Source organism: Centroberyx affinis, unplaced genomic scaffold (genome assembly GCF_046629955.1).
Source record: "Centroberyx affinis isolate AG114_WGS23_722 - 3 ecotype Tasmania unplaced genomic scaffold, CSIRO-AGI_Caff_v1 ptg001918l_1, whole genome shotgun sequence".
In the NCBI taxonomy this organism is placed as follows: domain Eukaryota; kingdom Metazoa; phylum Chordata; class Actinopteri; order Beryciformes; family Berycidae; genus Centroberyx; species Centroberyx affinis.
The window spans coordinates 27,656-53,751 of record NW_027280281.1 but is presented as its reverse complement, the minus strand read 5'-3'; the positions used below and the strand labels follow the sequence as shown (position 1 = coordinate 53,751).

Genomic DNA, 26,096 nt, shown 5'->3' with positions numbered 1-26,096 from the left:
CCTAGCAGAAAAGAGCAGTGTGAGCATGCTTACTCAGGCTCTCACTGTCAGGTTCTGACATGATTGATAATGCTTTACTGGAAAAGCTTATGAGTCATCCACATAAAGTGACACATAGAGCTTTGTTTTAAAAAAGTGGCAGTCATTCAAGCCAAAGTGAGTTCACCGAAAAGCTAATATTTGGCTAATGAGTTTGTTTACCACTTTGGATGATGGGATGGCAGACGTTTTTTTTTTTCTGAAGTAATTTTTCTAGATTCCAGGCCATCACACAAAAATGGAAAATACAGTTCAAAGAGAGACTGGCTGTACCACTGATTTTTGTTTTCCAAGACCACAAAATCACGTTTGAGCATTCCTAACCCCCCCTCTCTCCGCCCCCACCGCAGGCCTCCAGTCCCGGCTCGGTCTACTCCTCCACCGGTCCCTCCAACAGCCTGACGTGGGGCACCACCTTCAGCGGCTCCTCCGCCCAGAGCCGGGAGGGCACCCTGGGGGGCCACGGCACCACGGGCAGCCTGGGGTACCCCTCCGTCAGCAGCATGCACACCAGCAGCGAGTCCATCGACATGAGCCTGGGCAGCGGCGGCGGGGGAGGCCACGGGACGCACAGGGAGGACACGCTCTCCGCCCTGGGACGCACCGGCAGCATCAAGACCGGCATGTCCGAGAGGTGAGGGGGGGGGGGGGGGGGGCGAAGGGTTAGTGATGAATTCTAAGACGTGGGGCGCCGATCTTTCAGCTCAGAGGGAAAGACTCGTCCCAAAAAGCCACAATGAAATGAGATCTGACTGTTTCGCTTTCTTCATATCATAACGGACACCTGTTTAGCATCGAATGCCAAAAAAAAATGTACAGAATTTCTCTTATATTTATAATCTGGGAACTTGCCTTATTTTTAGTGGTTGCTTCATATCACACCAGTAGGCGTGCGTAAAAATACCATCACAGATTTTTTAACACCTCCCACCCCCTCCGCCCCTCCCATCATATAAATCCTGCAACTTCACAACTTTCAAAGTGACGCGAGCGGCAACATGGTGTGTCGCGTTTTCTCGGGCGTTCACCCAAGGAAACCCTGGCTGGAATTTGCAGAATCTGGAACAGCCCCAGACTATATGCGCAGAGCATTTTGAACTTTTGAATACTTTTGAACACGTTTGAACAGTCTGACCCCCAACCGAAATACATTGAATTACTTAGGCAAGAGACCATCGAATTGCTGTTTCCTTGTGATTTTAAAAGTATGGCCTCCTTAGATTTCTGGTGATTTTTTCTTAATATTTTGCTCTCGGTTTTAATGATTAAAAAACCTCGCAAGATCAAATATGGCGTCATTGAGGTGAAGGTATGCCTGCCGCTCTGTCTGCACCTGAGCAGAGAAACAGAATCCCATGGCGTCCCCAGTCGATTATGCAGTAATTGTGGTCATTATGGAGGATTCCTCCCTGACAGCTCGGATGTGTAACGTGACAGGAATGTCTCAGAGGTAACTTTATAGCATCTGAAGTCACAGCTTTGTTTGAGGCTAGCCATATGACATCATCCTCCCTGCTGGGTCCCCCCCCCCCAGCTACATCACTGGTGAATCGGTTGAGTATCTTTGACCTGTGGATCTTTATTTATGAAGGATTTTCCTCCTCTCTCTTTTCTCTAAATCTCTCTTTCTCTGTTTCTGTTGTGCGTTTTCCCTCCTTTTGTCCTTCATCAGTCCCCTCTCTTCCCCCTCCGCTAGCCCTAAATTCAGCCGAAACACGCTACCTCGGAAACAGGACAGGTAAATGTGCCTGTGTGCGTGTTGGCGATGGTCGGCTTCTGGTTAGCGTTGCTGAAACCGCACTACAGCTCTGGGGGTCCTACTGATCGCCACAGACCGCCACACAGAGCCGCAAAGTACCATGAAGACTCACCACACCGTAAAGAATGGGTCTTTATGGTACTTTGTGGGTCTTTATGGTATTTTGCACCACAAACTACCAATCGTACCACAAAATACCACAAAGCCTATCACAAACAACCACAAAGCCCCTCTTTGTGGTATTTTGTAGCAGTTTGTGGTACTTTGTGGTACTTTTTGGTATTCTTTATGGTACTCTGTGTTTTTTTTGTGGTACTTTGTGGCTGTGTGTGGTCGTTCTGGCGATTAGCAGGACCCCCAGCTATGGTGTGTGTATGAGTGTGTGAATGTTACTGTCTGAGTGAGTATGTGTGTGTTTGTTTGTGTTGACGTTGGAAGTGTTTTTGTTCTACAAATAGGCGTTAGCAGTGGTCCGCTTCAGTCTGCCATCACTGTTTATTTACTGCCACCTTGTGGTTGATTTTATTGTTTACAGCTTCAGCATAGGACGCTCATCATTGCTTCTTTTAAGTTATGATGAACTAGTAATGATTAAAAACACATAGATAAAGGATTTCATTTATGCAAGCCTAGAGAGAGATGCAACCCCATGTTTTTCCTCCCCTCCTTGTTTCCGTTCCTCCTCTGAAGTGTTTCTCTCTGCTGCTCCACAGCGGGCCACACTGTGGTAGAAACACTCTGCCTAAGAAAGGACTCAGGTACCGCTGTCCTGCCCCCCCACCGCACTGTAGCAGCTGCTGCTATCGCTATCACTCCTTCACCGAATCCTCCTCCTTTTCCTCTGTTTCTGTCTCAAGCTCATTCACTCCTCCCAAGGCTTGCGCTTCACGCTTCTGATGACGCTTTTGATGTTTTGTTTGGTTTTTTTTGTTCGTTTTCTCGGCAACATGTGTCGTGTTGTGCTTCGGTGGAAAGGCATGTCACTTTGTCGTTGTGCACAGCTGTCACGGTGTCATGCACTTCTTCACTGGCTTGATTTTGGGGGGGGTTTAATGTTTTTGGGCCTTCCTTTCTGCTTTTTTTTTTGCTCAGTTTGTCTGTCACTCTCAGCTGAAAATCAGTCTGTGTTCACGCTGTGTAATTGTTTGTTTCAGCCTCTGATTTCATCAAATGTTCAGATTCAGGCTGCTAATCAGGCCGATTAAGAAAAAGATACATTACTGATTGTCCAAATGATCAGAAAGACCAGAATTCAAATCAATCATTGTTTGTCCGCACCACAGAATCCACACCACACCTGTTCTGTCTGTACACCTCCCTGCCTCTTTAAACACCCGACTTTTGTCTCTGTAGGTATGGCCCCTCCCCCCAGCTGCGAGGCCACGAGGAGGCACGCGATTGGCTGCGGTCCCACTCCACCAGCGGGCTGCAGGACTCGGCCAGCAACTCCCCGTTCTCCCCAGGCTCCAGCCTCACCTCGCCCTCCGGCACTCGCTTCAACTTCGGACAGCTCGGTAATGCCCTACACACACCCTGACTATATAGCACTGCTGTCCTGTGAAAACCTGGTAACTCCACTTTTGGTAATATGATGATGATGATGATTTTACTTCAATTGAAGGATTTCTCGGTTCTTTGCGGGTTGAGACAAACCCTATGACCCTCGGGCTTCTGAAACCATTTCACACTCCATTGGATAAACTCAGAAACCCAGGGTGGTCAAGCCGAAATCAACGCTGTTTTTCTTCCTTCTTTCCTCCTTTTTCTGCATTTCTTCCTTAAAAGTTGACATTTTAGAGATCAGTTCAGTTCAGTTCAGATCAGTTTATTCACAAATCAGTTAAAATACAAGTACAATCATATAAGACATAATGGAGATATGTGAAATGGGACACCCTGATAAGCTAAATAGGGGCCCAGACAATAAGCAGATAGTATTTAAAATATATGTTTACTAACACATCTAGATTTGAAAAAGTGCATGTATTATACAGTAACATTTACAAACTACAAAACACCTAAGACTAACCTAAGACCCTAAAAAGTACTACTAGATGGTCCTAAGACATTTATTCCATCAGTCTAAACATTGATTAAATAGGTAAGATACAATAAGAGAAGTAGAGATGCGAGGTGACAGAGTTACTATTATTCTAGTTCTCCATACAAATATTATCTACAAATGGAAGCTCCCATCACTCGTCAGCATCGTCTTCAGACTGTAACGTGCCGCGTTTGATGCGTTCACACAGCCTCCAGCCCCACCTCAGCGGCTCAGATCAACCTCGCCGGCCTGCGCAACAACAGCCTGACCAATCAGGACGTCTCCTTCGACCCGTGCGCCGACACCCGCCTGAGAAACTCCTGCATGTCATTGGACGAGAAGACTCGCACCATGAGCCGCTCGGGGTCCTTCAGAGACGGCTTCGAGGAGGGTAAGAGAGCGGGGTCGGGCACGGGGCGGCACGGTGGGCGGACGGATGGATGGATGGATGGATGGATGGAAGGATGGATGGAGGAGAGAGAGTGAAATAAAATTCTCTCAGCCTGGGTGATTGATAAGCCCTGTTGAGCCGTTCGGAGCCATGTATTCCACAGACATTTGCTGAAATCCATAATTAGCCGTAATCCTTTTCCAAGACTTGAATGCCTCCATCTCTCCGTGCCTTCATGCCTCTCCTCCCTCCTTCCCCATCCCCGTGCCAGAAGAAGCATTATTCCGTTTGTTTAGAGTACATTAGGAGGGATTACAACTGCTACTCTAAGAAAAGCCCTCTATCCCTTTAGAAGTCCATAATCTGCTTTGGTTGGGCTTTGTTTTTTCATAAGCTTGTTTATTGGGAAAAGTACCCAGGCATGCTTTTCCCACCAGCAGGCAGACTCCCCGCTGGAGCCGGGTCACTCCGCTGGAGTCTGCTCAGTCCTCGAGGCCATGGAAACACAGCGCTTTTATTTAGAGGAACAAAAAGTCCGGGAGCGAGGGACGGAGGGAGGGAGGGAGGGAGGGAGGGAGGGAGGCTGTATTCTGCAGTGTTCAGTGAGAGAGAGAGGATGGCTCTCTTAATGGAAAAATCCTCCCTTAAAACACTTTAACACTTAAAACTAAGCTATTGGCGATGCACCTTGCATTTCTGGGTCCATTTTGTTGTTTGGAGGTGTGTTTCTTCTTCGCCTTCTTCTTCCTTCATTTCAGTGATCTAAAGCATCAGAGGTAAACATCAGGTTTTGGTGTCAGTCCCTCAGAATCAAAGAGCGAGGGCTTCTTTCTATATAGAGCCGCCATTTTGTACCGAGAGACGTTCAACAATCATACAGGGAGAGATCCATCGTAGAAGAGGAGAGAGACCAATTTCTCCACCCACACAGGAGCAGGAGAGAGACCAGAATGCAATGCAGCAGAGAGACAGGTTGCATCTACTATTCTGCCATCACAAGCTCACACCCCTTTTTCTGGGGGTTGTCGAAAGGCTTTCCGGGAAATATAGGAAATCACTAACTGAAGTAGAAGCAGATGAAGCAGGTTGAGGGAAAGTGGGTTCACCAAAAAGGTAAATTACAACAAAATAACTCCTCCAATGCATTGAACTTCACAGATTTATAATATATAACAATGTAGGAGTATCCGTTTTTCCCGGTTCTCAAATCTGCAGTCTTGTTAGAGGGAGAGAGGCGGAGAGAGGGATAAATAAAGAGGAGAGGAGAGTGGTGGAGCGAACCCAATGACACTGAAACCAGATTTGTAAACGCCCTCCGGGGATCAATTGTGTGCGAGTTCATTAAGGTCCTAGTCGATATACAGACGCACACACAGCACACACCGAATGTGCACACACACACACACACACACACACACTCTATTATTACAGGCCCCCCAGTAGCACCATTTTATCTGTCTCGCTCCTCTCCCCAGCTCCCCAGTCTCTCTTCCCTTTAGGCTTCAAAACAGGGAGATAATTACAGGGATCGTTAGTGAGAGGCTTCAGAATAAGGAAACATGATGATATGCAGGAAACCTCCAGGAGCTGTGTGTGTGTGTGTGTGTGTGTGTGTGTGTGTGTGTGTGTGTGTGTGCACGGTTGGATTATGGTGTGCATGTGTCTGGGAGGACATGGATTTGTGTGTACATATGTTTCCAAGGTGTAAAGTTACTCAGTTGTTGTTAGATTGACAGGACAAAAGTCACATACACCCAACACTTTGTTGGAGCTGTCCGGCGTTAGAGAGCAGCAGCATTACACACCGTCACTTGACCCAGAAAAGGAGCAGTTTTTTTCCCCCTACACCCCCCCCCACACCCACTTTCATGTGAGCTTACCCTCCTCTTACGTCTCTATAGAAAACACCATACTTCTCCCATAGTGACTTACTGGACTCTTGGACTTTTATCCTTTTGCAACCCATGGCTTTTTATTTGGGGCGTCTTTGTTAGCCGGAACAGCAGTTCAATCAAGCTAGCTTTGATATCATAAAGTTTGTGTTTGATGAGTAAAAGTAAAAAAAATATATAATTACATACAGCATGCATTGCAAACTGATTGGGGGAATATCAGTGGTGGAAAGTAACTAAGTACATTTATTTCCATTTTATGCTACTTTGTACTTATACTCCACTACATTTTAGAGGGAAATATTGTACTTTTTACTCCATTACATTTATTTCACAGCTATAGTTACTAGTTACTTTTCAGATCAATATTTTATATTCAAACATTTGATCATCTTTGTAAAATAACTATAAAATAGCATTGTTATAGATTAGACTACCCAAAAGTATAGCTAAATTGTTAAGATTAGCTTCACGTTGACAACTTTAAAATGCTTCTTACATGTACATGTATGTCAATAAATCAGTATTAATATTCCAATAATTTATGAAAAATATAACTCTCTAAATGGGGACAGTTTGCATAATGAGTACGTTTACTTTGATACTCTAAGTACATTTTGCTGCCAATACTTATGTATTTTTACTTAAGTAAGATTTTGAATGCAGGACTTTTACTTGTAATGGAGTATCTTTACATTGTTGTACTGCTACTAAGTAAAAGATCTCAGTACTCCTTCCACCACTGGGGAATATAAACTAGACATAGACAAAAGTAAATGACCTATAACTCTAAATGACACCAGTCTTTTCTTTTAAAGTCCCCCCCCCCCCTCCACACCTTGCTAACACATATGCTGTCTAGACAAATTTAAAGATGAAAGTCAGTTCCCAATAAAGATTTCTTTTACCCCCCCTGCCCCTGCACCACAAATGAATGAATCCACCGGGATAAGACCCACTTCCCCCGGTGATGTGGACGATGACATCACGCTCCTAAATCCTTCCTGATCCGCTCCCAGTCAGGAAACAGAGCTGGCGTTGTTGGCCCGGGCCTTTTTGATGTGTGATTAGCGGCTGAGTCATTAGTAGAGTAATGCGCAGGCTGTTATTAGTTGCGCCACACTCCCAACTGTAATGCGTAGGAGTATTATCTCTACGACCGCAGAGCCGGCGTCATTATTTTCACTGTGCGGAGGGAGGGAGGGAGGGAGGCGGGCGGGTAGTCGAGTCGGGACAGGCGGGACCGGGGCGGGTAATGGCAGGGTGAGCGGCGCTGGGAGCGTGGTGGGTGGTTTGTGTGGGAGGGGCTTCGGACGGGGACGGTGGGGGGTCTGTTTATGTTCTCGGTAATGCTGTGTACATTATAGTTGTACTTTCTAATCCCTATTTTTACGCTGTGGTTTTGTCTCCGCAGTTCACGGATCGTCCCTCTCTCTGGTCTCCAGCACTTCTTCCATTTACTCGACGGTGAGTGAGTACACAGAAAGATCGTCCGTGGCAATTTAACTCCGCGGCCGTCAGAGTGAATTGAAGTCAACTCCAAGTCATTCTCACTGAAAAAAACAACACTTTTGCTGCACTGCAAAAAACATCCATCTTAACGAGTCATTTAGTCTCATATTCAGCCTTCAAATCTTAATTTTTCTTAAACCAAGAGACACATTCTGCCAGTGAGGAGAGATAACTCCACTTGTTTCCAATGCAGCTTCACTTGTTTCAGGAATTTTCTAGAAATGAGTGTCAGTCTGTTGAAACCAGTTAGAATAAGGCAGATCACAAGTGAAATTATCAAACCCCACTGGCAGATTTTTTCACGTATTTTAAGAAAGTTACGATTTTAGGACTCGATAATAGACTAAATGAGTTGTTAAGTTGAGATGTTTTGCAGTGTTTTTTGTTAACACAACTTAACAAGTCATTCAGTCTGTTATCGAGTCCTAAAATCATAATTTTCTTAAAATACGTGAAAAAATCTGCCAGTGGGGTTTGATAATTTCACTTGTTTCCAATGCAAATCAACTTGTTTCAAGAATTTTGCAGAATCGAGTGTCATTTTCTTGCTAGCAGTGCAGTCAGCCAGTCCTCTAGTAATGAACACTAACTACAATGCAAAACCTTACTGTAGAAATCCTTTGCATAGACACAAGTAGGTTATTGTTCAGTTCAGAAAGCTCCATCAGTCAGGCTGTTGTGTAGAAACCAGAGCAACCAGTCGCTCCTTTTTGCCTATGAAATACGGAGCCAGGCAAACACACTGTTAACACACTTATTAACCCCCTCATCCATCGAGACTTCTGACACGAACAGCCCCTCTGAGAAACAGGTCTGGCTCACTTGGGACGGCCCACATCCACACTGTAGCCAATCGGAGCGTAGTGTTGCACAGCACAGCTCCTCCTCCCCCCCCCCCCTCCCTCCCTCCCTCCCTCGCTCTGTGGACAGGTTTATTCACCTGGGCAGGTGTAGCAGAGAAGGCAGGGTGAGCTCTCAGGCTCTGGATCCACACGCGGCACAGGCTATGCCGCTCTAGCCAGGGAGTAACGAGTTTGAAATCGGAGGAGGAGGGAAGAGAGTGGAGCGTCAAAATGATGGCGACTTTATCCTTGGCGGGCACCGTCACGTCCTGGCAGCACACGGTAGGGACGAGCAGGAGGGTGTAGAAGTACTCAAATCTACTGTTGGTGCAGTGTTGGAGATAAATACAGCTCTAAGTCAAGCGTATAATTATTCTGAATGTATAATTTCTAAAGAGACCATCTTGAAAGGTAAGCACGTTTTTTTTTTTTATTTTATTGCGAGAAGAAAATGAGAAACTGGTGATAAGTCTGTTCATCTCACTGAGGTTGACTTCTCACCCTGCAGTCACGTGCTGTCAGACAAAGTTTCCTAGTTGGAAATTTCACATTTTATTTTATCTATTTAGCCTTTATTTTACCAGGAAGTCCCATTGAGATTCAAAATCTCTTTTCCAAGGGAGACCTGGCCAAGAAATGGCAGCAGTGGTTACACAACAAAACGTACAATACAGTAGAAAATACAAAAAATAGTAAAAGATGCACAATAAAAAGGTTTTAGATCAGAAACAGAACCACACATCTTGCATAAGAATGTGAATATTGAACGGCTTTCGAAGTTGGAGGTGATGAAGAAAGAAAGTCTGAGAAAATTTTGCTATCCAAGTTCTTGGTTTAACCTTTAACCTTCTCAACATGGTGGAAAAAATCTAGTTTTGTGTCCGTCAGCGGTAAGAATACACTTATATACACTTAAACACTTAAACACAGACTCACCATCATAACCAGCAGTTTCTTAAATTGAGTTCTTTAAATTAGCTTGTTAAGCTGCAGGACGTCCATGTTTGTTTATCATGTGTCTTTCCAGTGGAATAGCATGTGAATGCAACACTGTTTAGCATGTGAACGCACAATTAGTCATCAAACTGCCACAATGTTGATAGTCAGTGATTGTTTTCTGCAAGGAAACTGCTGGTCAGCTCTTTTAAGAAGAAGCACTTGTGTCAGAATGAGAGACGGATCGTTTTGTTTGGTCTGGGGTTTCCATGACGGACAGACGGCTGTTTGTTTTTCCGACATCAGCCGGTTAAGTCTGCTTGATTGACAGCTCTGTTTGGGTGTGTGGACAGATGGCACTTTGTAAACCTCACGCCTCTTTAAGGGTGGAACAAAACACACATGTGCTGGTGCATGCATGGACACACACACACACACACACATACTCTTACACACAGATATACATGCACAGACACATTAGCGGTTACAGCCTGTGCTGTCAAAACACTCCATGGTTGGTAGGTGGAACCAGGGGGAAAATCATTAACTGCTGCGATTCTGTTTTGTTGTTTTATTAAAATATACACTACCAGTCATAAGTCTGGACCCACCTGATTGAATGTTCTATGTTTCTCATTCTCTTAAAGCCATTTAGATCTAAAGGCTTCTGCTTGAATGCTTGAAATGTGTTTCTTAGACAAATATAAATAGTGAAGTTGATCCTATGTATGAATTTCTTTCCAAAGCCTTTGTCTTTCCATTAAGGCAAAGGGCGGCTACTTTAAAGAATCTAAAATATAAGATAGTTTTGATATTTTTAACACTTTTTTGGTCGCTGCATAATTCCATTTGAGTTATTTCACAGTTCTGATGTCTTTACTACTATTCTAAAATGTGGAAAATAGTGAAAACAGAGAAAAATGTGGTGTGTTCAAACTTTTGACAGTGTAAAACCCAACTTCAGATCTCTGGACTTCTTCTCTCCATCTGAAGTTGAGCACATCCCGAGGAAATCCCTGCGATGGAGATCCGTGTTACAGACACAGCAGCGGTTTCGAAATGATTTCTCGACCTCGACAGGACCACGGGTAGAAAACGAGGCCTCCGTGATGTCTAATTCTGTCCGGTGCCGTGTCGTAACTCCAAAACATGCACCGTTTTGAGTCCTTGACCTTGACGTCCAAGTGCGTTTTTGGAACAGTGTGTATCGCAGTGTTCGGGTTGCGTTCAGGACCCTGCCCAGTAACAACAAGGTGTAAGAGCGGGTTAGGAAAGGAAAAGAGACATTTACAGATGGGGTGTTTTGGTTCGTTTCTCCACCCAGCGGCTCCTCCCTGCCTGTTTACATGTAAATGTGGGTGCTGCATGTTTGGCTCTGTTTTGGTGAGCAGCATTTTTAACTAGACGTGTGCGTGCAAGGCTATGCTCGCGTGCTACGGCTCTGTATACATTTGCCTCGCTGTCCTTTCGCACCATTGTTCTGAGTGTGGAGACAATAGGACTCTCACACACTCTCACACACACACACACACAAGCACACACACACACACAGAACTTACTCAAATGCCTCCAGGAGCATATCTCTGCTTTCCAGACATATTACACCAGACAATCTACTGGCAGAGTCTCCACACTGCAAAAAAAAAAAACACCCACCTTAACAAGTCATTTCAGCCTTCAGATGTTATTTTTTCTTAAACCAAGAGAAACACTCTGCCAGTGAGGAGAGATGATTCCACTTGTTTCCAATGCAGCTTCACTTGTTTCAGGAATTTACTAGAGTTGAGTGTCAGTTGATTTGCATTGGAAACAAGTGAAATGATCAAACCCCACTGGCAGATTTGTTCACATATTTTAAGAAAAGTACAATTTCAGGACTCTGGACTGGAGATTTTTTGCAGTGTAATAAGCATCTCTCTCTGTGGAGCTGATAAATCACACAGAGGTCGTGGTGAAGAAAAGCCAGGATGTGCAGTCTGACCTCAGGCAGCTTTGACAGCCCTCCCTTCTCATTACAGCAGGCCTGAATTCAGTCAGTACAGCGTCTAATGATCTTCTTTCTCTGCTTGTGTTTGTTTTCCTCAGAACGAAGAGAAGTCTCAGTCGGAGGTAAGCACCGGCCCGCCTGTTAATGTCTTGTGAAGTTTCCTGGAAAGAACCATGAAATTATGCAGTAGTTATATAGAAAATGTCAGCAGTCGATGAGATACTGTACATTTCTAAAAGAGTTTCCTGGAAAGAACTGCAAAACTGTAAACTATTTATTGGCAAAATAATGGGCAGAGATCAATTTGGTAAACCAAGTCATTTTTAGAATATTGTTATTTGTTGAATTCCTTCCTACTACTACTATAACTACTCCATAATTTCATGGTTCTGTCTTTTTTTTTATTATTAACTTAACAAAAATAACAATACAACACAAAACACACAGAAATGACAGAGACATCAGAAAAGAGAAGAAAAATACTGTAAACATAACAAATGTAAAGCAAAGTATATTAACTAGACAGAATGGAGATCACAGCCCAGTTATGAAGAAAAAAGGTAGAGTAAGTCTAACTGATATAAACAAATGCAGGTATAGTCATATAAGCTTATACATAAATAAAACGTATAAAGTTACATAAAAGAACAGAACATAATAAAGTATTATACACTCCATTTACAGTTTTTAATAAAAAATAAATAAAGCCAATACAAAAGGCAAAAAAAAACAAAAAAAATTGAAAAACAGGAAAAGAAGAATACAAAAACAGGACATATCAAAGCTCAAAATCCCATGCCTTTATAAATGAACTGATAGTTTTTCCCATTTACCAGTAAAAGCAAGTCCCTTACCTTTCCCTCTCATCATTAGCCTTTCCAACAAATAGCGATGTTTGAGGAAGGAAATAAATGAAGCCAATGATAACTGTTTATTTGGAGTATTAAATATGTAAAGTTTCATGGTTCTGTCTCGGAAATGATCAGGTACTCACCAACTACCACCTACCATTGAACTCTTTTTCTATTTTCCCTATAATTAGAACATCATTTCACGGTTCTTTCCAGGAAACGTCCTAAGACATGAAACAGTTCCTTTCGAGGAAAATTATTAGGAAATTGTGGACCCGGAAAAGAAAGCGTCGCCCTGTTCTGTTCCCCCGGCTCTTTCATTTTCTATGTGCAGTGGTTGGACTTGTTGGGACATGGGGGCGTATTCACTGTTGTCTCTAGTTACACATGTAGCCGTATTGTGACTGTGCCTGACCCCCAGCGAGCCCTCGCTCCCTGCTGAACACCTGTGCACACCTCCGTTCTCCTTTATGTGTCCATGGTGCTTCCTCTGTTCACCTTCTCCTATCAGCTCCAATCTGGGAGCCTCCCTCGTTTATTGCCACAGTGTGTTTTCATCCTGTGTGTGTGTGTGTGTGTGTGTGTGTGTGTGTTGCCGCATGCTTCTATAGTGCAGGAATGTATGTTTTTGTCTGGCTGCGTTTTTGATGTCGTCTGCTGTGTTGTTCTCAGATCCGCAAGCTGCGCAGAGAGCTGGACGCTTCCCAGGAGAAGGTCTCCGCCCTGACGACACAGCTGAGTGCCAATGTACGTGAATGGACGCGCACGCACACACACACACACACACACTCCTGAAGAAACCCACAAGAACATACAGTATATGCAGTCTCTCTCCGGTGTTTCGTCAAAATTTCTAAAAACTAAAAAAATGCTGGTTGAGAAAGGATTTTTGTAATTTTGAAATCACTTTATTTCATTCTAGTATTGATGAAAATATGATGAAACAAAAAACAGCACAGCAGACGTTTTTCTACTATCACATGATGGAAAACATTTTTTTTCTAAAGTGAAGTTTGAGTGTAGAGTTCAAAAACAGGAAATTTTGAAAATGTTTAAATGTTGCAACTGTAATCTCCATTTAAGGATTGTGCTGTTTTTCTATTCTAAGGTTGAAATGGTCGTATTGTCATTGACGTCCACTTTAATGTAATTATTTTACTTGACTAAAATCATAGGCCGTTTTAGTCAGACAATAATTGACTAAATGTAATCACTATGCCATGATAAAAATCTGACTAAATTTCAAGGCTGTTTTTGTCAAAAGACTAGGTAAATTTGTTTATATAACACATTTCATACACAAAGGCAATTAAAATTGCTTTACGGTATATAAGACAGTAGATAAGAAATACAGGATAAGATAAATAAAAAAAACAAATAATAGGAAGAGAGAATAAATAAAGAATTAAAATGCATAGAAAGAGAATAAAGATCAAGTTAGAACATAAAAGTTTTGAGCCTTGTGGTCAAAGTTTGGGTTGCTCCTGAGATCTTCTGGAAGTTTGTTCCAGCTCTGTGCAGCATGATGACTGAGACTGACTAAGACAAGAACTAAGACCGCGACTAAACTGAAAAAAAACTGCTGTGAAAATGTAGACTTTCACGCTAGACGTCAGATACTCCCCAGACCAGACTGGGAGCAGCTCACTCCCAGAGGAAAGTGTCATTTTGCCAGAAAGTTGTGTTTCAGCATCTCCAGACTTGATCTTGTACGCCACACCGCCTTATATATTGCGCAAGTCTCGCCACGCTCCAGGTGTAATCTGCTGACTGAGTCTGTGCATGGCCGTGTTTTAACTATGGATTAGAGATATGGGATGGGAGGGGAGGGCAACAGTGTTAGATTACAGCAAGAGTCAAGTCTCAGCAAACTCCTCAGAGACCAAGGCCAAGATGTGGACTGAAGATTTACAGCCGACAACAGCCTGGATAGAGAGGAGGTGGGGTGTGTGTGTGTGTGTGTAGAGAGAATAACATGTAAAGAATATAGTGGAGGTGGTATGGGAGGGATGGAGAGGAGGGGGGGCGGGGGGGGGGGGGGCTTTGTTCAAATATTTGATTACATGCCCCGGACGGATGAGTACCTGTGTGAGTTATGGGAACACACCTTCAAGCCCCAAGGCTGAGAATCTAAGAACACCCTTTTTTTTTCCCCTCCGAAGCGTCTCACGAGAAGAGAGCAAGCTTGAATCGCTCCGTCGGTCAACACGTCGCTCAGCGCCACACACACACACTCCCCACCCAGACCCCACCCAAACACCCCCCCCCCCCCGGGCATCTGCACAACAGTTATACTCGTAAAGACTAAACCCTCCCATGTTCTCATCGCTGCTGTCGGCTGAAAACTTCGTCACCTTCTCGCAAACGTATGAGAAACAGCCTGGCTTCTAGCTTGACCACCATTTGTGTTCTTCAGTTTATCCACTGGGTTTGAAAGGTTTTCCTACACATCTTGTATCCAGACTGATCAAGCTTATTTTAGGATCATCTTAGCTGCACTGGCAGATAAGTTTACCGGTTTCTTGATTTTATTAGGAATTTAAAAGCACAACAACTCAAAAGAGTATCATGACTCAAAATCCCAGAGGATAGCACTTAAAAGCATTACTAAAAACACTTATTTTCAAAGTGGTCCTCGATGGGTTCCAACAAATATATATTTTTTTCAGGCTAATGTAACTTGTTTCAGGACATTTTCTTGGTAAAAGTGAAATTGTCTTGGAGAAAGTTTCTTGTTTCAAGATTTTCGTCATTGTTTTATGATGACTAGAATTTATAACCTCCTCCCCTCCTCCTCTCCTCTCCTCTCCTCTCCTCTCCTCTCCTCTCCTCTCCTCTCCTCTCCTCTCCTCTCCTCTCCTTGTCTCCTCTCCTCTCCTTGTCTCCTCTCCTCTCCTCTCCTTGTCTCCTCTCCTGTCCTCTCCTCTCCTCTCCTCCATGGCGGGACACACAAACACACAAGCCGCTCTCCAGTTATAGTAGTGGGATTTCATATAGTCATATTGGCATGTATTAAGTGAAATTTATTGAACCCAGCAGGATTATCTGCCAGGGCAGTGAGATAATTTGACTCAAAATATCACAAAATAAGCTTGATAGGTCTGGATTCTGGAAACAAGATAAAACCACTGGACCGCCTGTCATAATTTGCAGTATAAGACCAAAAGTCATAGAACTTTCTCCACCTATAGAGGAGTGTGTAATCCTTCAATTTAAGGTAAAATCACCAAAACCGGAGTCACAAGGTTTTCACTGGACAGTGTCTTGGTCCTTATTAGGAGTGAAAGGAAGAGTCAGTCTTTGTTCAGCTCTTTTCGGTAAAGATGATGTCATGGTTTGGCTTCGTTGTCTGGTTTTCAGTGTGGGAGCAAAGTGGTACGAAGCTCAGCTGCAGGGGGAGAATCTTTTATCACAGGCCTGGGATTTTGCATGATTATTTGGGTTTGTTTAATATTTTGGTTTTGGTATGATGTGTACCTGATGATGTCATGTTTGGGTTTGGCTCCCCAAGGTTGTGTTGACCGCATTCATGTTTTCTGAGGGGAAAGAACGGCTCATTTCTCCAATCCACTAGACTGTTTCGAGTCAGTATCTCAACTCAAGGTCTCTGCTGTACAGGTCTGTGGTTATCACAGCTCAGTGGAGACGCCTCCCATTCCTCCTGCCTGTCCTTCCCTCCCCTCATATTTCCAAACCAGTATCTCCCCTGCCCCCCACCCAGTCGTTCAGACAGTCAGTTGTTAGCAGGCTGAGCGTCCTGTCAAGCTCTCTGCAGTTCAGTATCAGCAGAATCCTCCAGGAATGAGCCTCCAACAGGCTGGCTCCGCAGCTATGACCCCCGGCAGACCTCACCCTGCAGCGGGCAGCATGTGGACCTGGCTCCCCTTAAACCGCTACCCATCCAGGAGCGGCAGGCAGCGGGGGAAACTCCCGACACACGACCCAGGCTCGGTTCCTCTCAGTATGGATGCAGCCGTACAAGAGGTTGAACAGAAAAGCTATTCAGTTGTCAGAGTGAGACTATTGGATTAAGCTAGGACATTTTTTTTCTATGACTGTTGGAAGGAGGTTTTGTTGTTTATTAGCAAAAATATCTCAAAAAGTTACAAATGGATTTGGCTGAAATTTGGTGGACAGATCGCTCTCGGCCCACGGATCAGTTGATTAGATGTTGTTTTTGTGATCCGGATCTGGTATTTCTGCTATTAGACGATTTGTTTTTAGCCATAACTATTATGCTGCGTTTAAGTACTGGTGGGAAAGTCCGGCATCCAGGACTTCTAAGTCTGCTGCTAAACAGTGTTGCTTTCACGTGCTATTTGGCCGATAAAAATCGCAGCAAAATAACGCGGGAAGGGAAAAAGATTTGTAATTACACTTGTACACGCTGGTAATTACAACTGTTTTCACTCCCATCATTATTTTGCTTTGTTTTTTTTGGAAAAAATTGGGAGCCGTTTGTTGTTTTCTACCTTATTACCTTTCACCTAGTGTCAGAAAATCAAACCTGTAGGGGTGTCCTGGTGGCATCCCCCTCTCTCTCTCTCTCTCTCTCTCTCTCTCTCTCTCTCTCTCTCTCTCTCTCTATCTCTCCTAATCTTTCCTGTCTATCACTACTGTAAACTGTCATAATAAAGTCAAAAGGCCCCAAAAAATAATCTTAAATTCTTAAAAAGAAAATAAAACCCAGATAAACAAACTGTCGGGCAGGTGGAAGTTTGAACTCAACCGAGTGCCTTCCTGTTAATAGTCGGAATAAATACTTTCAATCGATTTTTGTAATGTGCTGTAAACGGGACGGCTCCATCCAGACCGTGTTGAAAGTAGAATATCGTTGTAAGCTGTGTGTTGTTCCTGCAGGCTCACCTGGTGGCAGCGTTCGAGCAGAGTCTGGGCAACATGACCATCAGGCTGAAGAGTCTCACCATGACGGCAGAGCAGAAGGTGGCGCCATACACACATCAAATGAAGCAAACTGAGCATCAAATGAAGCAAACATTCAGCATCACTGCGGCGGATCTGTCGGTCACATCGTGTTGTTTGTTCCCCGTTCAGGACTCGGAGCTGAACGAGCTGAGGAAGACCATCGAGCTGCTGAAGAAGCAGAACGCCGTGGCTCAGGCCGCCATCAACGGAGTGATCAACACCCCGGAGCTGACACCCAGAGGAGACAGGACAGGTACAGGGAGACAAGTCTGGGCTCATATACTGTACATACTTTTAGACTGAAGCTGCAGTGCAGATATCTTCAAATTTCACCATTTCAATGCCAAAAGCCCCCAGAGTGGAAAAGCCTCTGAAACAACATTTAGACCTTCATGGGACACTAAAACTCTCCACTGAAAACCAGACTGATGAAATTAGCAGCTCATCAAGGCAGGATGACCCATTACACATATTCAATTGTAGGGGAAGCTCTGGGATACATTACGGCTATTAAATGAAGAATTAACTTTAAAAAAAAAAAAAAGAAAAAATATAAAAATTAAAAAAATATAAAAACATAATTGAACAATGAAAATAAAACATTGTAGGTATTACAGACTGGGGTTTTTTTCCGAGTGAATAGCACTACTGCCCTTTACTAACTATGGCAACTATTGCACTATTTTTTTTGATTTCTTGCTTCTCATTTGTCTCTGTTCTTTTCACCCTGTCTCTTATGTGCTTTTTGCCTGAATGATGTGAGGCTCGTGATCAAGACATTTGCATTTTTATGCAAATGGAAATAAACCTGAAACTTGAAACTAGAGCTGTGGTCAGGGAGGAACCTCTGTCATATCAGCCATGGACGACATGACTGACCGATATCAGCAAACTGAGATAATGGGCCTCATGCAACAACATTCTCTTAAATTCCTCTTATATTTTCTCTTAATTTTCTGTTAAGAGATATATCGCAATATCATTCAAGGGTTTTTATAGTCTTAATTGGGATCAATGGACCAATAGTATTTCTTTAGCCCACGAATTTAATAATCCAATCATTATAATTACTCTAAAACATATAATAATCTAAATTTGATTATATGATATTCATGCGTTTTTTTAGGTTCCTCAAATTTAAAACTTATGTTTCCTTGGGTTGACTGTGAAAACGAGATGTTCTTTTCTTATCTTGGTAAGAGCGCTCTCGACCGCTCGTCAAAATTTTCTCTCACCTAAGAGAAGAGCAAAAAATAAGAAAACACCGGTGAATCCCAGAAATCAGTGGGTACTAACAAAATAATAATTCGTATCTCGCTTCCTGCACGAGGCCCATGGTATCGGTCTAACCTGACGACATGCCACACTCCTAATAACAGTCAAGTTACAGTCTCTGTCTGTGTCTCAGCTGGCAGTAACGGCAGCCCACAGCAGCAGCATCAGCATCAGCATCAGCATCAGCAGCCGGACCTGCGGATCCGGAGGCAGCACTCCTCCGACAGCGTGAGCAGCATCACCAGCGCAACCAGCCACTCCAGCGTGGGGTCCAACATGGACGCCGACGCCAAGAACAAGAAGAAGAACAAGAAGAACTGGGTAAGTGAGCTGGGAAATTTAAAACGGTCATGATAAAATTGGAAAAAAAACAGTGGTTTGACTGGGTGACTGTGAAGCCAGGAGCTCTCTCTGTTGGCTTGCTGTTTTTGTCTTTGTCTCTTTGTTTTTTTTAATCTATGTACCATTCATGTGGATTTATATGTGTGCGTGTTGGTCTCACATTTTGGGTTTCTCCCCTTCAGGCATCTTTCACTGGGGAAAAGGTGAATACACTCAGGTTTTTGGTAGATTCAGTTCAGTTGCCCAGTATCCAGTTCTAATTTGTTAGTTAAAGGTCTGCTGAACTCTGGTAGTGTCTTGGGTTGTGTATCTTCCTCCATGATAAAACCCCCAAAATCAGTGATTCTGTGATCTGTTGCTCCGGTAGAGGAGACTGGAGAATTGTGTTTTTTTTTCTCTCCATTCACTGCCATTGTATGGAGGAACAGTCTGAAAATCACTTCTAGCACATAAAGGAACACGAACAAAGCAGATTCTGACAATATATAAAAAAAAAAACTAGTCATGCTGCTGAATTGTTTTAAGTGAATCTCTTTCTTTATTTTTATTAAACCTTTCAGTTTGAACAAGTGGAACACTGAAATCCGGTCGGAGGAAATAATACGTTCACAAATAATTGTAAACAGGCAAAAAAAAGGTGGGAGACAGGACTTTGACAAGCAGATTCTGACAATATAAAAGAGTCTCTCACTTTTTTTCTCCTCTTTATAATTATTGGTAAACGCACCATTTTCTTTGTTCCATCGCCATATTTGCAATTTTCCAATCTCCTCTACCAGAGCAACAGAGAATTGAGGATCTTGGGGTTTTGTCATGGAGGAAGACACACAACCCAAGATACTACCAGAGTTCAGCATCACTTTAATTCCTTACGGCTAGTAGCAGTGTTTCCTCTAGTGGTTGTAGAACAATAAATCACAAATGCTTTCTCCTGTGACTTTAAAGATATGAACTTCTAGCATTGTTTCCTTTTTTTTTTTTTGTTATTGCTGAAAGATGATAATGTGCACCGGAGGAGGACGAGTGGACGATGACGATGACGTACGCAACCTTCTCCACCGTGTTGTCCCGTAGACTAGAACGGACTAGAACGGTCTCGTGGTAGCTGTGGTGGTCCTCGGTATCCGGCCCCTCTGGTATCATAGTAGTATGACAGCAGTAGGATGCTTTGTGGCACTTTTGTAAAAGATGCGGGGCCCCGTGTGTGGTTTGGTAAATCTAGAGTTCCTGCTTTAGGTTGCAGTGATAATAAACACCCCCCCTCCCCGTGTCTGTAGATGGGCTTCCAGCTGCCAGTGTGTGTGTGTGTGTGTGGGTGTAGATGAGACCCCACAGGAGGCGTCTCTGCTGGAGCGTATCCATGCAGGTGGCCCATATATATGTGGCGGTGTGGAGCGTATAGGGGCCGCGTTTAGAGTTTTATACTGGATCATAAAAGACCCGGTGGCGTCTGATGGACAGGCAGGAAGTGGAGTAGCATCAGCTGTAGCGGCGTAGGAGAATCCAGTGAATGCCTTTGTCCCTCCCCTTAACACATTAACACACTCAAACCCATATGAACATGTGCTGTTTTGTCTCTCCCTGTCTTCCTCTGCTTCGCTTCATGTGGCAGGTCCATGAGGTAAGAACGGTATGCTGTGCAACAAATCACAGAAAGCAGCCTAACCCCCTGCACTGTCTATAGGTTACTAACCTCTGTCCCTTTCCTCCTCTCCTCCTGTCCTCTGCTGCCTCTTTAGTGCCCTTCCTTTCCTCTCCAGCACCGCTTTCCCCCTGATCCGTCTCTTATGGGACTTTGAGTCGGCTCTTACAGGAAAAAAAAATCCACCCTAAAACACTTTATTAACACTGTTTCAGCGAGCTAAAACCTCAGCAGGTAAACATCAGGTTTTTGGTGTCAGTCCCTCAGGATCAAAAGAGCGAGGGCTTCTTTCGAGAGCCGCCATTTTGCACCGAGAGACGTTCAACAGTCATACAGGGAGAAATCCATCGTAGAAGAGGAGAGAGACCAATTTCTCCACCCACAGGAGCAGGAGAGAGACCAGAATGCAATGCAGCCACAGCTCGCATCTTTGTGCATCTGTCGTTGGTAGCGTGTGAAATACAAAAATTGTAATTTGCAATTTGCCTTTTTTCTCAACTGGAAAAACTTGAAACGCTAGTGCTATCACTAGGTTGTCAAAAGGCATTCTGGGAAACGTAGGAAATCACTAACTGCAGCAGAAGTAGACAAGGCAGGTTGAGGGAAACTGGGTTCAGCAGAAAAGTAAATTACAACACTTCATCATATAATAACTCCTGGAATTCCCAGATTCAGATTCAGTTCACAGATTGATGAGATCTAACAGTGTGAGAGTTCCCAGGGTGGATTTTTCAAACTACACAAACTATTGTATAAATCATAGAAGGAAATAAAGATGAAAGATTTTGGTATATGTCTTGTCCAAAGCATACAGTATGACAGCTATAGTCCTCAGGCTTTCTCTGACAAACACACACTGTGAAGCTAACACACACACACACACACACACACACACTCACAACTCAACGTTTGTGTTTAGAGCCACTGCTCAAGTCATAAGACGACCTGTCCTTACTTCCCTCTCTCGCACCGTCCCTTACTCACTTTGCACTTTTTCACAGCTGTTTTCCTCAACTCTTCCCGGCACTCTGCTCCCTCTCAGCCGTGTGTTTTTTTGGGAGTGTATCCTCACAAACTCACCGCTCCCCCCCCCCCCCTTCCTCTGTGTTGTGTACCTACAGCTGCGGAGCTCCTTCAAGCAGGCGTTCAGCAAGAAGAAATCTCCCAAGTCGGCCTCTTCCCACTCGGACATCGAGGAGATGACCGACTCGTCCCTGCCCTCGTCCCCCAAACTGCCCCACAACGGCTCCACAGCCGCCGGCCACATGCTCAGGAACACACACTCCAACACACTGTACGTACCAAGATCTGTGGCTGCAGGTTTACTAAAGGGACTGGCAACCCATCTTAAAAATATGCCCTTTTTAGATGGTATCAGTGTGCAGAGGTGGGCACTCGAGTCACATGACTTGGACTCCAGTCACAATTTGAATAGCTTGAGACTTGACTTGATGCATGAAGAGAAGACTTGAGACTTGACTTGACTCTGGGTTCTGGTGACTCTGACTTGTACTTTGATGACTTGAAAAGGTTTCTAAAGTCTCGACTTGAGATCTTGTGTTTGTGTAAATGACTTAGATTGAAAGTGATGAGATTTGTTCCACCAGACAACAAAATGAATTTCACCATTTTACCATTATTATGCAGTATTTTATTTTTGCAACACTAAGGACAGGGAAAATCAAATGAACATTTTATAATTAGAGGGTTTTTTTCTCACAACATTTCTTTTTGTTCTGCAAAGAAAACATGTATTCTAATTGCAAACACATTTAGGTGGGAAAAAGTATAATTGCCTTTTAGAATTCACAGTAACTGCCTTTTGAAAACCAAAAATAATGGATTGGACTTGTAGTGTAGTAGGTCAGTCTTTTACACTCAGCTTATACTTGGTGATGGAAAATCTAGCTAACCCTGCTCATTTCTCAGTGTTTTATTAGTCTAACCTGTGTTGTCCTGCCTCTGTGTGCGTGTGTGTGTGTGTGCGTGTGTGTGTGTGCGTGTGTGTGTGTGTGTGCAGGCTGTCGGAGTGTCTGGACAGCGAGGCGGAGACGGTGATGCAGCTCCGCAGCGAGCTCAGGGAGAAGGAGATGAAGCTGACAGATATCCGGCTGGAGGCGCTAAGCTCCGCCCATCAGCTGGACCAGCTGCGAGAGGCCATGAACCGCATGCAGGTCAGACACACACACACACACACACATAGGAACACATTGCAACAAATGGTTTCCACTGCTATGCTGCAAAACATATGAAGGCAGTTCAACTTAAAAACAGAAGTTTCCTTGCTGCTTTGAAGTTGTAAACTGACTGAAATAGCAGTGAATACTAGAATATGTTAATTAGTTTATTAGTCGCTCTAATGTGTTAAAACTCACAATCAGTTCAGTCCACAGTTGTCTGCTCATGTTGACAGTGTTGATCAGTTGAATCCACTAATTGATGAACTGCATTCCAGTGAAGGAATTTGTATCCTTTATAAAGCACTTTGTAGCAGTTCTTCAGAAAGTGCTACATGAAAAAAGATCATTATTATTAGTATTAGTATTAGTGTTCAAAAGATTACACTGATTGGCCTGATGGGGGCACTATAATTAAAGGTCAAAATTTTAAATTTAAACATGATATCTCAGATTCCACTGGTCTGATTCTGATGAAACTTGGAGTGATGATGCATTTTGTTACTGATTGGCCAAAGGGGCACCTGCATTATTTGTGGGAGACAACATGTTCATTCATTAGTATTGTTGTTGTTAGTATGGTTACCGTAAAACTTCACTTAATAGCCCGGGCTTTTATGTGCTTCAAACCCTGAACTCAACCGGCCGAAATTTTGGGACAGGCGTCTATGGGACCGGCCTTTAATTCCTATCGCACAAAACTCTTGCTCAGCAAAGATGGGAAATACTAATCAAATTGGTTATTTAAACCAGTATGAATATTACTTGTATAAAAATTAGGCCATTGACTAACGTATCAATTATGAATCATTCATTTGATCTCGCTCCGAGAGACAGCGCATCTAGGCCAACCTCATGCAGAGAGAGAGAGGGGGAGAGAGGGAGGGGGGAAGAGGGGGAGGTCGTACTTTTTTCTCTGTGCCATCATGGCGATCAGCAAATGTGACTGAAGTTTGAATGCAAGTAAAAAAATAAATAAACTGCTTCACATCGTCAATGGCAACCTGCTTCTAATTGAGACTGGCCTTTATTTGTCACGTTTAATTGGGACTCGACTTTTAATTGAAGTTTTACGGTATTATTATTATTATGTATAATATACAACATAGTGCACTAAATGAAGTTGTTATTATTATAACTAAGGTTCGGGAACAAAGACCACACCTCAAGCACACATTCATTTCCTGCTCCACCCTATTTAAACGCGCCTAACCGTTACCCTTTCTCCCTCTCATATGTCTCAGTTCACGATATGTTAATAACACATATTGTTTTAAAATGTATTGTCATTAACATATGTTGTGTTGAAAAGTCACACAAGTGTGTGTTGTCCCAAAGAAGACACACAAATGTGTTAAAATGACACATTCTTGTTGTTGCTCAAACTGCTTATTTTCCAAAACGTTTGCATATTACATTGAGATCTAATTTACCCCACACTTTCTGGATCATTTTGACTTCTTCCTTGTTAGCTGACTTTGTCTCTGTGTGTATTTGCGTGTGTGTGTGTGTGTGTGCGCGTGTCCCTGCAGGTGGAAATCGAGAAGCTGAAGTCAGAGAACGACCGTCTGAAGCTGGAGACCCTGGGCAGCAGGACGGGCTCCCAGGCCTCCATCTCCTCCTCGCCCCCCCAGCACACACACACGCACACGGCGGGCGGCGGGCCGGGCCTGGCCCAGCACAGCCTCAACCTGACCACCAGCGAGTCCACCAGTCTGGGTGAGGCAAGAGGGGAACTTAAAGTGATGTTGAGCTTTGGTAGGATCTTGGGTTGTGTGTCTTCCTCCATGATAAAACCCCCAAAATCAGTGATTCTGTGATCTGTTGCTCTGGTAGAGGAGACTGGAGAATTGTGTTTTTCTCTCTCCATTCACTGCCATTGTATGGAGGAACAGTCTGAAAATCACACCATCGGCATAAGTTTCCTCAGACCGGATTTCGGTTCCACTTGTTCAAACTGAAAGGTTTAATAAACATAAAGAAAGAAATTCACTTAAAAACAATTCAAACAATTTTTACACAACCCAAGGTACCAAAGTTCAACACTTTCATTTTAATGCACCATAGGTCTCTGGTAGAGTTATGTGAGTTTATGAATGAGACTTTAAGCAGGTTCTGAGAAATGTAAAATGATCAGCAAAACGGTTTTGGAAATGTCATGGGAATTGTTTATGATTTTTTTTTTTTTATGACTTTGTTTTGATTGGCTGAGTTGTGTAATGCAGGGGTTAAAGTCTTCTGTCGCTACAACAGACTTCTGTTGTTTGGATTCCAGAGAGGCAGCAGACTGTATGAGATCAGTGTAGATCCACAGAAAAAGGAGAGGGGATCTTCTCCTCTAATTAACTGGTGACATTGTGTGTGTTGGAGACGGTCGAAAACACACAGGCATCTCCAAACCTCTTCCCGTCCAAAACATCAAGCCTATCCTGTTTAATTAAACATAACTATATAAATGACTGACTTTTTTCATGGCTATTTTACATAAAAGCAGAGCTGACAAAAAGTCTCTGTCATGAGATTTTTTTTTTATGTCAAGTTTGTTAAATCTAGATACCTTTTGTAAGGAATAATAACCCAAATAACCCAAAACGAAAACAAGACTCGGGTCATTCAAATCAACTATCAACCCAAATATTTAACATTTGAATTTAGATTTTGGTCAATGGCAATGGAACAGTCATGGGAAATGTTTGTTTGTTTGTTTGTTTACTTAGATCCACATTAGCTACTGTACTGTAACAGTAGCTGCTCTTCCTGGGGTCCCCATTAGTATTTTTAACAATACTTCAATAACAGAAAATACATCAATACACATCCGTAACATTCATACTCACAATAAGACTCAATACATAACACAACCACTAAGACACACAACAACAAACACCAACTCAAAGCCTGTCTAATACATACGATAGCTCTATATAATAATTTAATCTCTTGAGTAATTGAGAAAAAGAAATCACTTAGCAACTCATCCACTAAATCACAAATAAAAGTGGGATGGATAGCTCAAAAACAAAGTCATATAATATTCTACACTATTCCTTGTGTAAACAAATACAATCTTAACTTTTTGTTAAAACATGTTGTATTACTTTCTGAAACCCAAAAACTGACTGCCGAGTAGAATAATGATGTCTATCTGGAAAAAAAAATGATAGGTTACTATAAAGTATTTCTGGGCGTTTTAGTTATGATGATATTTTTAATAAAGCACACTAGAGAATAACGCAACCCGCTTTTTACACTTAACCGTAACGGGTAAAACATGTGTACACGCCTGTCTGACTGTCCGCTGCCTGTCTGTCTGTCAGACATGTTGCTGGACGACACCGGAGAGGGAGGGATGAGGAAGGAGGGACGGCACGTCAAGATCATCGTCAGTCTGGAGGAGGACAGCAAGTGGGCGGAGGTGAGTCCCGCTCAGGACGGACGCCGTGTTTCTGTAGAGTGCCTTCCATTCACACTGTTACCATGA

The 26,096-nt window shown here is 43.3% G+C and overlaps 1 protein-coding gene across 1 annotated transcript in view; it reads left to right on the top strand.

Annotated features, from left to right (window-relative positions):
* LOC139653518 (neuron navigator 2-like) overlaps positions 1-26,096 on the top strand; it is a gene marked incomplete at its 5' end in the record, with an annotated part of 40,780 nt that overhangs the window by 4,488 nt on the left and 10,196 nt on the right. The window contains 18 exon segments of the mRNA XM_071530371.1: positions 390-673; positions 1,712-1,777; positions 2,512-2,556; positions 3,152-3,312; positions 4,051-4,233; positions 7,540-7,592; positions 11,501-11,524; positions 12,926-13,000; positions 17,114-17,197; positions 17,309-17,432; positions 18,564-18,775; positions 18,979-18,999; positions 19,793-19,837; positions 20,409-20,417; positions 21,560-21,732; positions 22,459-22,612; positions 24,148-24,334; positions 25,933-26,039. Of these exon segments, the coding sequence (XP_071386472.1) occupies positions 390-673; positions 1,712-1,777; positions 2,512-2,556; positions 3,152-3,312; positions 4,051-4,233; positions 7,540-7,592; positions 11,501-11,524; positions 12,926-13,000; positions 17,114-17,197; positions 17,309-17,432; positions 18,564-18,775; positions 18,979-18,999; positions 19,793-19,837; positions 20,409-20,417; positions 21,560-21,732; positions 22,459-22,612; positions 24,148-24,334; positions 25,933-26,039 (2,007 nt within the window).